This window comes from Heliangelus exortis, chromosome 7, assembly GCF_036169615.1.
Source record: "Heliangelus exortis chromosome 7, bHelExo1.hap1, whole genome shotgun sequence".
Taxonomy (NCBI): domain Eukaryota; kingdom Metazoa; phylum Chordata; class Aves; order Apodiformes; family Trochilidae; genus Heliangelus; species Heliangelus exortis.
In genome coordinates this window covers 18648840-18664413 of record NC_092428.1, presented here as the reverse complement: position 1 = coordinate 18664413, position 15574 = coordinate 18648840, and the positions used below count along the sequence as shown (strand labels likewise).

At 39.3% G+C, this 15574-nt stretch overlaps 1 protein-coding gene across 41 annotated transcripts in view; it reads right to left on the bottom strand.

Annotated features, from left to right (window-relative positions):
• The window catches only part of ANK3 (ankyrin 3), a 351630-nt gene that overhangs the window by 49933 nt on the left and 286123 nt on the right, over positions 1–15574 (bottom strand). For 24 of the 41 annotated variants that reach the window (XM_071749152.1, XM_071749165.1, XM_071749160.1 and 21 more), the window contains 4 exons: positions 13964–14070; positions 9990–10022; positions 6265–6489; positions 3049–3203 (listed from right to left, as the gene is read on the bottom strand). In XM_071749152.1, coding sequence (XP_071605253.1) covers positions 3049–3203; positions 6265–6489; positions 9990–10022; positions 13964–14070 — 520 coding nt within the window. The remainder of the gene's footprint in view (positions 1–3048; positions 3204–6264; positions 6490–9989; positions 10023–13963; positions 14071–15574) is intronic. The other 17 variants (XM_071749168.1, XM_071749177.1, XM_071749173.1 and 14 more) reach the window with 1 other exon arrangement.

The window sequence follows — 15574 nt, the reverse complement described above, 5'->3', positions numbered from 1 at the left end:
AACCAAACAACAAAACACATTTCTTGATTTAAGTTTAAATAAATGTAATAAGGCCCAAAAGCTGAGAATTACTACATTTGTGTTTGGAACAAAACTCCTCTTCCTACAAATGTGAAGTTCCCTGCATTCTCTCAGCCTCATATTTGCCTCAGGATAGCACCATCTTTAGAACTATGTGCTCAGCAGCCTGACAGCACCCAAGAAAAACTGACTCTTTACATTACAGTCCATTGTTATTTTATGATACTAAAACCAAAGTTCTGCTATTATTTAATCTTGCACTTAGTGCCCTGAAGTATTGCCTCCTGTGCTCTGGATTATTTTGAATCTGAGACAGTTTTCCAGCAGATGGTGCTGCTTCCAGTGAAGAACAGGCAGGTTTTCAGCAGTCCCCAGGGAGGGCAAGGAACAAAGATATCCTTGCTCTCATCCTCATTAGCTAAGTGGAAGAGCAAAAGGGGGAAAACAAAACAGAGAAGCAAACTGCATCTTCAAAAATTCAGCATTTTAAGGAGATAGGAATAAAAGTCTGATTGCCCTCCTTCACTACACAGATAGGGAAGAAGGGGTAAATCACAGCAGGTCTAACACAAAATGGACCAGCTGCTCTGAGTAGAAAAATGTGCACTCCTGCAGCATGTTATGGCGTTTAGAGATGACTGTGCAGATGAATTTTCTTGCAAAGACACATTAAGCTTCTGGAATTGGCTCACTCCGTGGCTGCTTTTTATTTGAATTAAAGATTGCTTCTGCCTCTAAAGCTTGTATCTGTAATAAAACTTCTTCCAAAGTTATGGCTTCTGAGAGGCAAGATAATGTTTCAGAGCCAAGTCTAATTGCGGTATTTTTTAACAAGCCAGTAAAAGTTCAGATGAAAAAAACCAACCCACTTTAAATTCTACAAATGTGAATTTTTGTCATTGCTCAGGAGACCTTTTGTACAGAAAAGGTGGCATTTCACTGGAGCAGAATTTTTCCATGACACTTATGCTACTTTAATGAATGTTTTGGGGTTTTGCTTTGATTTCTGAGCTAGAGATGGATTAAGCTAAAATGAACAAACGATCGACACAATGCTCTAGGTGTGTCTGCAGTGTTTTTTCCCCTTTCCCTCTCATACATGATTGCCTAGGTTGGCAAAAGGCATTTCTGCAGCTTGGCTTTTAAGGTGCCAAATATTTCCATCCTAAGAGAATAGCTCAGTGTCCATCATACTTCCTGTGATTGACTGGGTGTACCTATTCCTGCTAACCTCAAACAGCACTTCCCCAAGAAGAGAAAGCTGTACTCTGGTTTCAAATTGTGAAGCACATTATTTTAGGCTCTAAGTACTGAGGGTTTCATGCCCACCTCTCAGAATGGTTTTATTTATTTAGCTCTCTTCTCTGTAAAATGTGAATTTATTCACATGGCACCTCTGGAGAGCTCCTTCCTAAGTCATGCAAGCTGGAGCACTTTACAACACTGTTTTTTTGCCTATATTTCCTATCCCAAAACTGAACATAGCTCAGTTTGGAAAGCACACGAAGCAAATAAGCAAGCTACTCATCACTCCTGATCAGCACTTACCTCACCACTGACAAAGCTTCAGTACTTCACCCAAATGCCAAATCTTTACTTCCTATCTCATGCTCATACGCAGAGAAGGAAGGGGTGATGGTGAGATTCTTCTTTCTGAAAGGCTGTGACTACTGCCTTCCATCCAGAAGCAATTTTTACCCTAGCAATATCACCCTGGGCAATGCTTCCTTTTTTGCCTGTTCTACTCTTTAGGGACCCTTCTTTAATGAGATTATTTGTATTTTTCCAAACTCAATGACACAACATTTACAGTGTTTCTGTCCTACTGATGAGTGGCTCTATAATTTTTATTTTAAAAAACATAGCTACAATAGATCATCACTGAAGACCTTTGCCATTACTTTTTATTTATCATATGCAGTTCAAGTACTTCAAAGTGAAAATATTACACATGCCAGTTCTGCTGTTCTCATCCCCAGATGACCAGGAAATCAGTAAAAACGCTGAATCTCAGATGTCCAGGGAGCCCCTCACAACAGCAGTACTCTCCTTTCTCAAAGCATGATTTTTGCTGAGGCTGCCCTCTTCAAACAAGGAGGGACCAAGATCAAAGACAGACCCTGCTCACAGACATCCCTCATAGCTGCCATCCACAGCCTGATCATTTGTTTCAAATGTTTTTGCTGATAATGAAAGAACTTTCCCACAGCTTGTAACCCACCACACTGTGACTTTCTCTACAAGGTTATCCTGCAAATAAACCCTTATAAGAAAACTGAAGTCCAAACCACAAAATACTTCATTCACACTCAGATGCAAAGAACTCAAGCAACAGCTTATCAGCACAAGCATTGAAAAATACTGGCTAGGACAAGAAGCAGTGGTGCCAAGGGATCACTGCAACCCAAGCCTGGCTTTGGCCACAATGTGTCTGCAGAGACCATCTGTCACAGCATCTTCTGATGAACTGTGTACAGCTGGGTCCTCTCATCTTAAGGAGCTCCCACATAAACAGCAACATCCAAGCAAAACAGGTGAGCCAGACTTCCCATATTAGCATCAGGAAGGGTGGCTGTGCACTTGTGGGAGGCAATCTCTAACAACATTGTTTCAAAGAAGAATGGTCTATGGGCTGAGGTCCACATCTGTGGGAAAGCCTGATATAGCTGATATTTACACTTCATTGTTGGTTTGGAATGACCTTCACGTGGCCCTGCCTGAGCAGCAGAAATATGCTTACCTCCAGCTGGGATGTTCTTTTCAACTTCGTTCTGTAAAGCAACTGTGCAGCTTTGCTTAAACTTGGCAAGACTTCAGACCAAAACTTACCACTCATTTCAGGATGTCTCCAGGCCACTGCTGAACGATTTCTCTCAACACACTTTCCATTAGTTTAATGTGTAACATACATTGTATCCCCAAAGTCAGATATCCCCTGTACTGTTTTATTTTAGGTTGGTTTAGTCTGCTTATGCTAGCAAGTCTGCACAAAGGTAAGGCTTGCTAAAACTTTCAGAAAATGTTTACCTTCATCCATGCCATTGAGTATTTCAGTTAAGTCTTCATGTTTGCTGTCATACTGGTGCTCCTTCCATGTTTCACCATTTTCACTTCGAAGAACAATTAGCTCTCTTTCCTTTCCTCGCATTGATCCAAAATGTGGGATTTCCACTATGACAGGGCTAGAGAAAAAGGAATTTTATTATTTTTAATCCTGTATCTCCTCATGGCTCTTAATTTCCTTAAGGACTTATCAATCCTTAGGAAAGCCAGAGTAATTTTAAATGGTTAGCACTGTTACGGTAAAAATATTTTTAAAATTTCCAAAGCTGCACAATCCTTTATTATTTTTAGATAACTTGAAAATGTTCCCATATAGATCATTTTTCATGTAAATCTTCTGAAATAGCTGCCTAGATGAAAAACAATAGTAACTTTCGCTAAGGAGACTTGTTCCTGCTCAATTATCCCAGGATGTAGATGACCCAGCCTGCCTCCACCTTACAGAGCACTGCTGACTTTTAACTGACATTAACGTAGTCAAAATTTAGATTTGGCTCAAGGGATTTAAAGAGGCAAAGTCTGTTCAGAAACAGTCCAGCTACACAAATGCATGCAACAGCTACTGCCTGCAGCAGGAACTGCATGTGCATGTAGTTTTAAACTTCAAACCAAGTCCCAAACTTTTTAAAGCTCACCCTGGCTCCCTGTTGATGCAGCTTCTGTGAAACTCAAGAGGTTGTTTCTCATAAGCTTGACTTTCTAGTTCTCATGCCCAAAATCACAGCTGCAGCATCTGCACTGTAAACATTACTGGGGAATGTTTTGATCCTTTCAGAGTGGATTTCTCTGAGCTAAGCAACATCACAAGCACATTAATATTAGTAACTGTCAACCATTTTGGGGGGAAGGAAAGGGAATGAGAAGGTGGTTAATAATAAACCTATGTCACCAGACAATGTACCTTCAACAGAGGACTGCAAGGGCACTACTGAACAGTTACTGTGAACAACCAACAGAAACCATCACCATTCATTTCATGGGCATTCCTTAACAAAACAGACACTTTTGCCAAACACTTCACAGGCAGAATATGCATTTTAAAGTATGCTAAGACAAACTGACCGAAATCACACGGTAAGTGAACAACTATGGATTATGCAGCTTTAAGACATTTAAATAGACAGTATCATTATTTTCCTACAGAGGTTGTAATGGATTTCACTGCTTTGCAGTAACTCAGTTAAAAGTAGCATTGCATGATGGCTGAAGTATGCAGCACTTCTGGGGTACTGTACACCTGCAAGGTGGTGGCTGCATTAATCAATTGATTACCTGAGCATGGAAACTGCAACAGCCATCATGAGGACTAACATAAAACTAGTTGGAAGCCCAGTTTTCATATTAACTACCAAAGGAGAAAAGTTAGATAGTATTTTTTGCCATCAAAATAGAAAAAGACAGTTCAATTAGTATGAATTTTAGGTGGGTTTTTGAGCACTCAGGCTGCTACTCTAATCTCCAGTCCTTTAACAAGAAACAGAAATGTAGCTGCTGTCTCCCATTGTGTACAGCAAGTAAATACCGAAAATTCAAATACATTGCTTTAGATATTTAGTCTCTAGTTCAAAAAGAATACAAACTGGAAAGTAACGCTGTAGTACAATCTTTGCAGGCTAATATTTCAGATACTGTCTCTGTAAATATTTAGAAACCACACAATTTTGTGCATGACATTTAACAAGAATACTCAGTGAGAAGGTATTGAACAGGTTTGGAACATCAAACACTCACTAATATTTTGAAAATCTAATGCAATAAATTTCACAATATGGTTTGAAAACAACAGTAAAAAATACACACAGAAACATTCTTACATTTTTAGATTATACAATGCAGTTCCTTTGGGCAGCATACTTGACTTTATAAATATATTTAAATAAGATGCCTCTTGCAGGTTGAAAAGATTCTTCAACCTTGTTGAATGAAGTCATTCATTCAGTGACATTTTTTCTAAATAAACTTTCAAAAAAAAGTGATCACATTTTACAAATATTCTTTCCAAAACAGACTCAATGCCTGTAAATACCTTCTCTGAAACAGGGTTGAACTTAAAGGACTGTCACTGTGTATTAAAATGTATTTGATGCAGTTGAAACACTTCAAATTTAAAAAATTACAAAAGCACAGAAGTTATGAAAGCAGAATGTTGGCAGTGAATTTTACATGCCTATAAGCACAAGGTAGTAGCAGAGCTATATTAAATCAAGCCACTATGATTTTCTTTCAGTGACATAAATCAACTGAAAGCTTTAGAAAACTAAAAATAAACTAAAATAAAATGGGAATAACAAAAAATTAGAAACAAAAGAAAAACTGTAGACATTCTGTATCTTTTCTGTACATATCCTACCCAATAAATTTTGTTCCTTGTGGACCAAGCTGCAGGATTCGGCTAACCATGCTCTCGCCCTCATTTAGAGGGGGAGGAGTGTTAGGAAGATGCAGTTTACTGAATAACATCCATGCAGCAGGAAGAGAAACAAGAAGGGGAAATTAAGAACAAGCTGTTATTCCCAACAGAACCGGCAGTTTACACCAGGGTGCCACTCATGGTAATGAACAAAATTTATAATCAGGAAAAAAAAGCGCCACATCATAGTGGATTGTTTCCTTTATTTTAAGCTTTAAAAAAAGACAGTTCCTATCATTTGTACTACTGATTCACTATAGTAAGTGCTCTGCCACCCCTCTCAGTGGCTTTGCTCCACAGGACAGAGACAAGAAGCTCCCAGCAACTCTAGCAGGAACCACTGACATGCCGTGGCACAGGGATCAAAACTCAATACGTGGGTCCTTGTGAGTGACTTCAGGTCCCTTTTTTTTTTGACAGTGATGTTTCACCAGTACTTTACAAGCCAGAGGGTCTAGGTTACAGGCATGTGACTCTCCTGACTTCAAAGGCAGTTGCTTGAGTAGACAGAGTCAGGACTTGGCCTTTTCATGGCTTTCCTTACCTTCAGCTCCACTTTTCAGTTGTTATAGAGGGAAAGTTCCCCTTAAATTAACCAGGGTCCTTTCTGGAAGGAACGGCAGGTTGGCATTTTTTAGTATTTTCAGTTAAGTAACCTATTTATATGCTCAAATGAGGGATAATCAATGTTCAACTCATTAGATCCACTGAATAAAAGAAACGAAAGATGCAATGTGAGTGTAAACAGTGAAAATCATAGAACAACTCACCCTAAAAATTGTGCCCCTGATGGCCCCATTTCTACAAGTCTACTTGCTAATCCTTCTCCTTCAACCATCGGTGGTGGGCTGGCCAGTTTATGCCTCTTTACCAAGCGGCAGGTGATGCGGGTCGGTGCCGTGCACTTGCGTGGTGGGATAATGATTCTCATTCCATGATGGCGACTCCCCCTCATTGAGCCCCCACGTGCATCAACCATAAAACTAACCAGGAAACTGCAGGAAAAAGGAAGCACATCAATGAAGACGGCCACAGAACAAGCAAAAGATCAGCAAAAAGTCAACCGCCACTGCCTTTAAAACATTATTAGAAAAGTCTTCCTGATCCCAGCTAAACTAAAAAGAACATGAAGATGCTTTAAAAACTGATACTTACATGTTAACTATTAGTTATCAAAAGCATTGCTAAATGTCTAGCATCATCATGATGAACAGCTGCTACTGAGTAATTTGGATTAAGAGAGTACACAAGCAGTGCATTAGTAGTGGTTTATCAGAATTTAAAAACACCCTTCTGTTAGCTTTACTTTTCATAAGAGCATTTAGCCTCACATGCAGAAAGGAACCAGAAAGTGTAGAAAAAGAAGAAACAAAATGCTTATTATTTGGGGAATCTCAATCTTCAAAATCTCCTCACAGTCTCATTTGCAAACACTCCTGATGGCTGTCAGAGCGAGTGCTGGCACCATGGATGACAGTCAGACCAGGCAACTACAAGCTTCCACTGATGGAAATGAGAATATCAAGTAGATAGTTTTCTTTAGGCTGCTGGCATGGCACCCTGGAGGAAATTACTCTTCTGTGAAGACTGACATTCATTAGCAAAAAGCAACAATAAAGAAAAATCAAATTTTCCAGTGTCACTACAATGCATAATTTTCTATTCAGCAATAGAAGGGTAAGCAACTATATTTGTAAGTGGTGAGTGGTAGATTTTAAATTATCTTAGTTAGCAAGGGAATAATTAATATTAAGAAGAGCCCCCAATAGCTGGGGTTTATTCCATCTATGAAATGCTGAGAAACTGTATACTTGAAGTGTTACTGTCTTTAATGGGACAGTGACAGGAAAATGGAGTCTCCTCCCAGGACCAATTACCAGACTGCAGCATGTTTCAAAACTCTGCAGCAAAAATCCTCCCAATTTATGGGAATCAAAATATGAAGCTTCCTGCAGGCTAAACAGTTAGGGGGCAAAAGGGTTTCCCCTGGTGCCTCATAACACCATCCCTTTTCTCTGTACCATAACCTGCTGAGAGAGAACAGCTTCAGGTAGAAGATGCCATAACAGGCCAGCATCAACAGGGACATGAATTACCCATTCAGTCTTGATGCCAATAAATATTCTGTTTGCTTCTTCTGATTGATATGAAGACACTGCCACAGCCAGCACATCTGCTTTATGGCTTTGCTATTTTCAAGGCTGTTGCCAAAACTTCCAGATCTTAACTACTAAACCTTCACATGATTAACAGGTGAATCCATTCAATTTCCTGGTCCCCTGCTGTAAACTGAGCTAAGGGTAAGAGCCAATAATACAGGGGGGTCGTGAAAATTTTTTAAATTAAAAAAGCCCCAAGTGCTCCAAAGTATGAATGGAGTTTTGTGTAAGAGGGTTACATCTGCTTTTGAGGCCAGCAGGATATCAAAAGTAACAGCTGATGTGCAGTGGCCAGGCATGCAAATAAGCTGCATTTGGAACTACAGCTGATGTGGGTGGGAAAAATCTGCAAAAAAGCAGGAGTGTAACATATCTTGGTATTTGGTGGTCTACAAGAGACAGGCAGATAGGGACACAAGCTGTAAATACATGAAACAGGACAGAACAGCCTAATTCCAAATTTAAAAAACTGCTATAACGCCTTTCTGCAAGCCAAATTAAAGTCCATCAGTAAAGACGGGAAGGTGAAGCAACCCTCTGATATGATCCTAACCCCAGTTATCATTTCAGACACTTTACAATACTGAAGAATGGAATAAAAATCACCTTATTTCACAGTAATTTTCATAAAAATAAATTGTATTGTTTCTTTGCTAGATACACCCTGTACACTCCTGAGCAAATCCAAATGTTGCCACTAGGGTATCCCAATTCCTCATAAGAGAAATTATTTCAGCATACAGGATCTTTGCTGAAGGGTTAACTAAACATTCTACAACTATTAGATCTATGCTAAAACCAATATGCTCAATACATAAATTACAAAGTATATAAATTATGTTAATATTTATAGATGACTAGATCTTAGACCTCTGTAAACTGTTGGCTGAAACACTTTTCTGTTTGATAACAAGAGGCTGTAACAAGCAGGGACTTGAGCTCAAGACAGCCTGGATCTCTGGGGTTCCCTCTGCCATCTGCTCACTAAGCACTATTAGCATGTCAATATATATTTATGCTCTTTTTCCTCCCTGCTCTGTATGGTCAGTGGTGCAGGGTGGTGTTAGGAGGCAGATGCCATTTTGCATGTGGCAGGGTAGGCCAGGGGCTGGTCCTCAGAGCTCACAAGCAGCCAGCTTAAGACCAGCTGTGAAGAGAGTTGAAGACAATTTGATAAATTTCCTATGAAGCAAAGAAAAATATTAAGCAGGGACCTATAGTCCTTGGTCACCAAAGGGTGAATACTGAAAGGCAACTGTTACATTTGCTTTGGTGCCCTTTTAAACGTGTATGGGTTTTTTCTGCAGAGAAGATGGGGTCACTCCATGGAAGTGTAGAGGGTGGAGGAGTGGCTGGCTGGAGCATCCCTTCAGGGTTGATGCAGCAGCTCTGGGAGGCACAGCTGATCAGTGCACCACAGAGGGGCCTCCCAAGGAGCCTGGCAAGCCTGGGCTTGGCCATATGGCTCTGTATAGAGCAAAGTTTTGGACAGCTGCCTATCATGTACATGATTACTGGCATGTTAAGCCAGATCATAATTAACAAAAAATGGGGTTTTTTTCATCTGATGCAAAAATGCCAAAGCTTTCACTCAGATCACATGATTTCTCTGTAGCCAAACTATATAAACGATGCAAGTATGTCAAAGTGGATTTAAAAAAAAACTTCTAGGCACCTAAATCAACGGATTTAAAAGAATAATCAGTGGAAGTTAATACTAAGTAGCTGTAAAAGTCAGACCTTGGGTTCTCCGGTATGTTTAGGCTGTAGATTTCAAGGTCACACAAAGATAGCTAGGTTGGGTTGGATGACAGGCACCTGTATCAGCTCAGCCTTGGCAATGTGAGGATTAGCACTGCTCACAGTAAGGGTAGATTAACCCTTGACATGGGTCTGTGGCCCCCACCACAGGACCATTACAGCCAGTTTTGGTGTCTACACCACACTGCACCCTTCACTGAAGACAACAGATCAGCCTTTATGCATCTTGCTCCCCTATAAAGGTAACCACTGTCAACAGCCTATTGTTTCCTTGTTTAGTTTTCAAATTAGTAACTTACTGTTTAAAACATTAACAATAATTCCAAACAGTATTTCATGCACTTTCTATCAAAAAGATTAGTAGCTGATGCTTACCTAAATTAATGCTGAACTAATAATGGAAACTACAATATGACCTCTAAAACACAAGGCTAAATGCTAATGAGCATTTCTACTTGAATACATGGAAGGGATGAGGATGTGGGTGGATGCACTACAAACATCTACACACACTCTGTGGAAAAAGAGTTAAAAAAAAAGAAAAAAATGAGGTTCAAAGAAAGCAGAGTTATCACCTTGAATCATACTGGGGAAGTGGAGAGGAATAGCTGCAAAATAATTTAGAAAGCAAATGGGAAAATTAATGTAAGATAATTAGAGGCAAGCAACAAAATATCAATAAAAAGTGCAAAGGAAAAACAGAAAAAAACCCATAAGCAACATATTTAAAGGCAAATTTTAGAAATTGTCTTTTGCTTCTCATATAGTAGACATGGAAAAGTCCAAAAGGAAGCATTCATTTCATTAGTCGGCGGAAGTCTGTAATTTCTCTAAAAAATACAGAAGCACATGGAGAAAAGCATTTGCGATTTACTTGGGTCAGCGAAGAATTTATTGTAACACAACTTCTTAAATTTCCAAAACATGCTCCACTGTGCCATTGAAAACCAGTATTTGCACTTTTCTACAGCAGTTTATTTTCTGAAGTATAACGAACGAAGATATATATATAGCAGAATACTTTAAAGGGGTATTAGTCCATGCTATTCTTTACACAGTTTTCAAAGATTAATTCTTTTGTGTATACAAGAGGGTGGAATAAACTATAATTACTCTGGCAATTGTATTCCACCTTGCAAGACTGGATCCGGTATTTCTGAGTTTCTCAATACAGAAGCCATTGTAACACATTAATGTCTTTCTTTCAGATAAGAAAACCAAGGAGTTAAAAAAGACAACATGAAGTGAGCACACCCACATTTTAGTTCGGGAATGTTGCACGAGTGACCTCACATCTGAAATCCAAAGGTCCTTTCGGTGAAGAGTCTCTACCCTTCCAGAGGCCTCAAGATTCATGGCACATTTCAATGTGCTGATTACAATGGAGCCTGTTCAGCCATCTGCTGGCAAAACAACTTATGACCTCAAAAACATAAAACATTCTCTTGGCATAAAAAAGGGAAAAAGCAGAAATATTGATATTATTGCCAACAATTCCTTCTTTCTTTCTCTTTCACTGATATATCGCTGGATCTCCACACCCTCCCCCCAGAATCTCCTTCTGCCTCATCTGGGAAAAAACTTTGATGCCCTCTTCTGACAGCACAGAGATGGGGAAAAGAGTAACCCCAGGGAGCAGGCTGCAGGGGAGCTCCCCCAGCATGGCACATTTCAGAACCTGGGGGAGGATGAGGAATGCAAAGGGCAAATGGGGTCAGGATGAAGGGCAACCTGGACAGCAGGCAACCCCAGCTGGGTGCTTCTGCCTGTGGCCACAGAAAGAGCTGGGAACAAGCAGGAGATGAAGCACTACAAACAAAAAGAAAAGGAGTTGCTTTTCAGAAAGGGACAGGCAGAAGAGAACAGATATGATTCTTTGCTTATCAGATGTACTGAGGTACTGCAAGATGTGAAGGGACTATCTGTCCATTGCCAAACAGTATCATATTATAAGATGGGGCCACAACTCAAAAGAAAAAGGATGAGTGAGGGTTTTGGGTTTTTTTTCCTAACAAAGGAACTGAGTAATCACAGAACCATTCCTGATAGACTTTATCTGTCAAATGAGAAATGTGACAGGTCAGAAAGGCTATACCTGTTTGGAGAATATTTTGGTGCCCAGATCCTGTCCCTCCCCTGGAGCACAAAGTTTGCTCTGCTGCTACGAGTCTGCAGCAGCTAAGGCCACATCTGTGTTAACAAGGACTGACATACAAAAGGAGAACATCTGAAGCAGCTGATGAGAGAGATCCTGTGTTCACATAGGATGCTTGGGAGGGCTGGAACCATTAGTGACCATGCTGAAGAACTAAGGGAAGACTCGTGCTGTTCCAGAATACTGACACGATGCACATACCAGGCCTATTTTGTACAAGGATGAAATGGAGCCAGAAAATTCTAGGCCAGTCTAAATGCAATTACCAGAAATACTCAGGAGTAAATTACCTAGCAATCACTCTACAGGAGTCTAAAAGATAACTAAGACCAATGCCTCAAAATCTTCAAAATAAAAACCAGCCAAACTAGAAGTATCAATAGTAAGTCATGTCAGATGAATTTAACTTCTTTCTTTGACAGAGTAACTTAGCAGATGTGTGGAAGCACTATCCTGGCATTTCAGTAAGCAATCAAGGTATAATACAGATAAAGCAAGTGTACAATCATCTGAGGTATTTATCTCAGAAGAGATACCATCAGTGCTTTATGATTAAATTGAAAGGAAATTTCAAGTGGAAATGTCACAGTGCTGTCCTGGGCCAGGTACTAAGCTAATATATTCATGATTTGAACTCTATATAGAAAGAAGTTCTGAAAAGCTAATGTCTTAATGATTTGAACACCATACAGAAAAAAAATTGGGGAAATAGGATCAGAATTAAAAGCTATACTGCTAAAATAATAAAAAAGAAATGGTCTGGAACAAATAAACTAACATAAAGGCAAATGCAAACATGAGCCAAACACATAAACACAAAACATGGGGGTGGAAAAAACCCAACACCACATTGAAGAATTTCAGAAGCTAAACAAGAAATTCTAGCAGATCATTAACATCAATCAATACAAACTGCAGTTACCACAATGATAATTCTCATTGTGGGATTGCTTAAGGTTAGGTGTGCCATGTGTGAGACCAAAGGTAGCAATCCTGGCTTAGAAATAAACTGTCATCAAAGAGGGGAGAGTCAGGGGGCTGCAAGAAAAATGTGTTGGAATTAGGAAAGCACTACCTAGGAGGATCTGGGATATTTTAGTCTATGAAAGAGAAGATTGGATGTCTTCCAACATATAAAACATTGTTAGGAGACCAATAAGATATTGTTCTCTATGACTGCTATAGATATGACAAGAAACAGGCTTAGTCTGCAGCAAAGAAATTTTAAGTTGATTATCAGGGGAATAAATATCTTAACAAAGGATAGTGAACTACTAAAGCTAAAAGACTATGGAATCTCTTATTTTTAGTGACTATGAAGAAACTAAACATACTTCGGGAATGGCTTGACTACATTTTACCCTGCTGTAATGCAAAGGTGTGGACTACCAGCTCTATGAGGTACTTTGCTGACACACGTTTCCACAATAACCAACAGGCTTCAGCTTTTCATTCTGCAACCCTTGACTTTTCAGCTCTACCACTGACCATATGCAGTGTTTTTATCAGCTCAAGACCCAAAAATCCACCACTGTATGGATCTGCTGAGCAGAAGCAGATGCTTACATGCCTTGTGGGACTGTAGCTTTTGATCTGTGGGACTTGGTGCTGGTTTGGAACTGAAATATTTTGTTATGAGCATCACTCACTGTCACTGCAAGAATGTAACTAGTCACAAAATGGGAAAGTAAATTAAAAAGAGCATGAAATTTTATGTTCTGATCTTGAAAATTAAACAAATATTTATATCAGACAATCTTGTATGCAATGATTCCTTTCAATTACACATTTAGTAGTAAATGTTTACAACACACATTCAAACATTAATATTATTGCATTTAAATCAAGTCTACTTGGTACTATCAAGAAGCACCAGAACTACAGTGATGACTTGTAAATAAATTAATAGTACCACTAAGATCAAACTACAGGCCTAACAGGCAGGAGTTTGGGATATATTAATAAAATAAGAGGTTAGTTTTAAGCTCCCCCCACCCTTTTTTTTTTCCTCAATGAAAGAACAGAAAGCATAACATTGTATCTCTGATCTAATATTCCAAATAATTTAATACATTTCAAATAAAATCATCTTATAACACTTAAAAGCACAGCATAAGCAACAGAAAAAGCAAAACAGGACTATTAAAGAGAAGCCTGTGGGATTAAAATGTTTTGGCACTCAGAACTTTAAGTGAAGAAGCAAGTTTTTTGTTTGATATGCAAGAATTTAAAGTCCTGTTATTAAGCACCCTCATTGAAGTCTGTGTGAATTTTGCCACTGGCTTCAAGTGGGGCAGGAATGGGCACGTTATCAGCCGTTGCAGCAGGCTGTATTCTTCAGCTAACAATACACTTCCACATTTAAAGATGAAGGAAATCTGTTAAGTGACCTACCCAGAATGGATGGGACTTGAAACAAGGTTAACATTGTCCAAGGTGTCTGCAGCCCAGCTATAGTGTCTGAGTGAATCAGAATCAAACTCCCTTTGAAACGTCAGGTGCTTAAAAACATAATAAAAAGAGATAAATTCAAATTTAAAATCAACACAAAAACCATTTGTCTTAAATACAAGCTTGTCCACATAATTTTATTAAATTTATATCTGGCCCCATTCTGCAAAACAATGCTGATATCACAGTTGTTAAATCACTGGAAATCCTGTAAGAGAAACATGGAATCCACAGACAAACCAATCCTCTTTTTCTTCAAACATTCTTTCTGCCCACTTTTGCCACTTCCTTCAGTCACAACTATGTCACTCTCCACCCTTTACTTACATGAGCAAGGTTAACAAGATTGAAAAAAATGTTCTCATTTGTACTGCAATCATAAGCCATAGAGGCAGGCAGTATAATATTCCCCCACAGAAAATGCCACTGGACAGATCCTTATTCAAGCAGAACCTGTGAATAACTTCACTGTGAGTTTCTCTGGAGCTGTGAATCCATGACCAAGTTACCACGGGGATGAGGGCTTAGTTTGTTTTATACACGTACAACCAAATGAACACTGTTTTCTGGAGTGCCACTGCCCCTACTCATCTCTATAAAAATAGCTTTAACCCTGTGAAGTGCTAGCACGCTGGTGCTATAATTAACTGCCCCATCTGACAGACACTGAGGAATAATTTGTTTCTGGATGCTGCCCATGGATGTGTGCACACACACTTAGGCTTCCTCTGCCCTGCATCAAGGTCTCACACTATAAATATTTTTATCAGTGTAGCAAAGCCATTCTAATAAAATGTTCTTTTCATCTTTGCCCTTTTTACCCTAGCAAACTAAACAAATTAAATCTCCAAGTACAGTAGACCCATATTTGTAGGGTGATATGAAAGTTTCTAAACAATTTTAGAAGCACCGTCAGAAGTTTCATCAATAAAACTAAGTCAAGAAGCTGCCATGCAATACACACTATCCTCACCCAAGATGGTGTTAAAAGATGTGTCTCCTGAAAGTAGGTCATTTTCTGCTTAAAGGCAAATACATCTAGAGAGAACAGGGTCTGTCAAGACTAAAACCTCATAGGCTGTTTTCAAGTCAAATTCTGTAGGTTCAAGTCAAACCTGAGCCAAGTAAATAAAAGTTCCCTGTGTAGAAGTATTATTTCCAGCTATTTTAAAGATGTATTGGTACAGAGAGGTAGTGCAAATGAATTATATTGCATGGAATTGTCAGCATTACCAGTAAATCTGGCAAAGTCTGACTGAGGGTGACAAGGCCTTGGAACAGGCTGTCCAGGGCGGTTTTGAAATCCCCTTCTCTGGAGATATTCAAGACCTGCTTGGATGAAGTCCTGTGAAATGTGCTCTAGGTGATCCTGATTTACTGGGAGAGTTGGAATAGATGATCTCTAGAGGTCCCTTCCAACTCTGATGATTCTGTGATTCTGCCATGAACACAAATACTTCTGTTGAGAAGCTTACACAAGGGAAGCAAGTAGATAATGTTCTGCTGTTGGCTATATCCTGCAGATCCTGCAGCTTTCTTATCACTCCGGGGTTT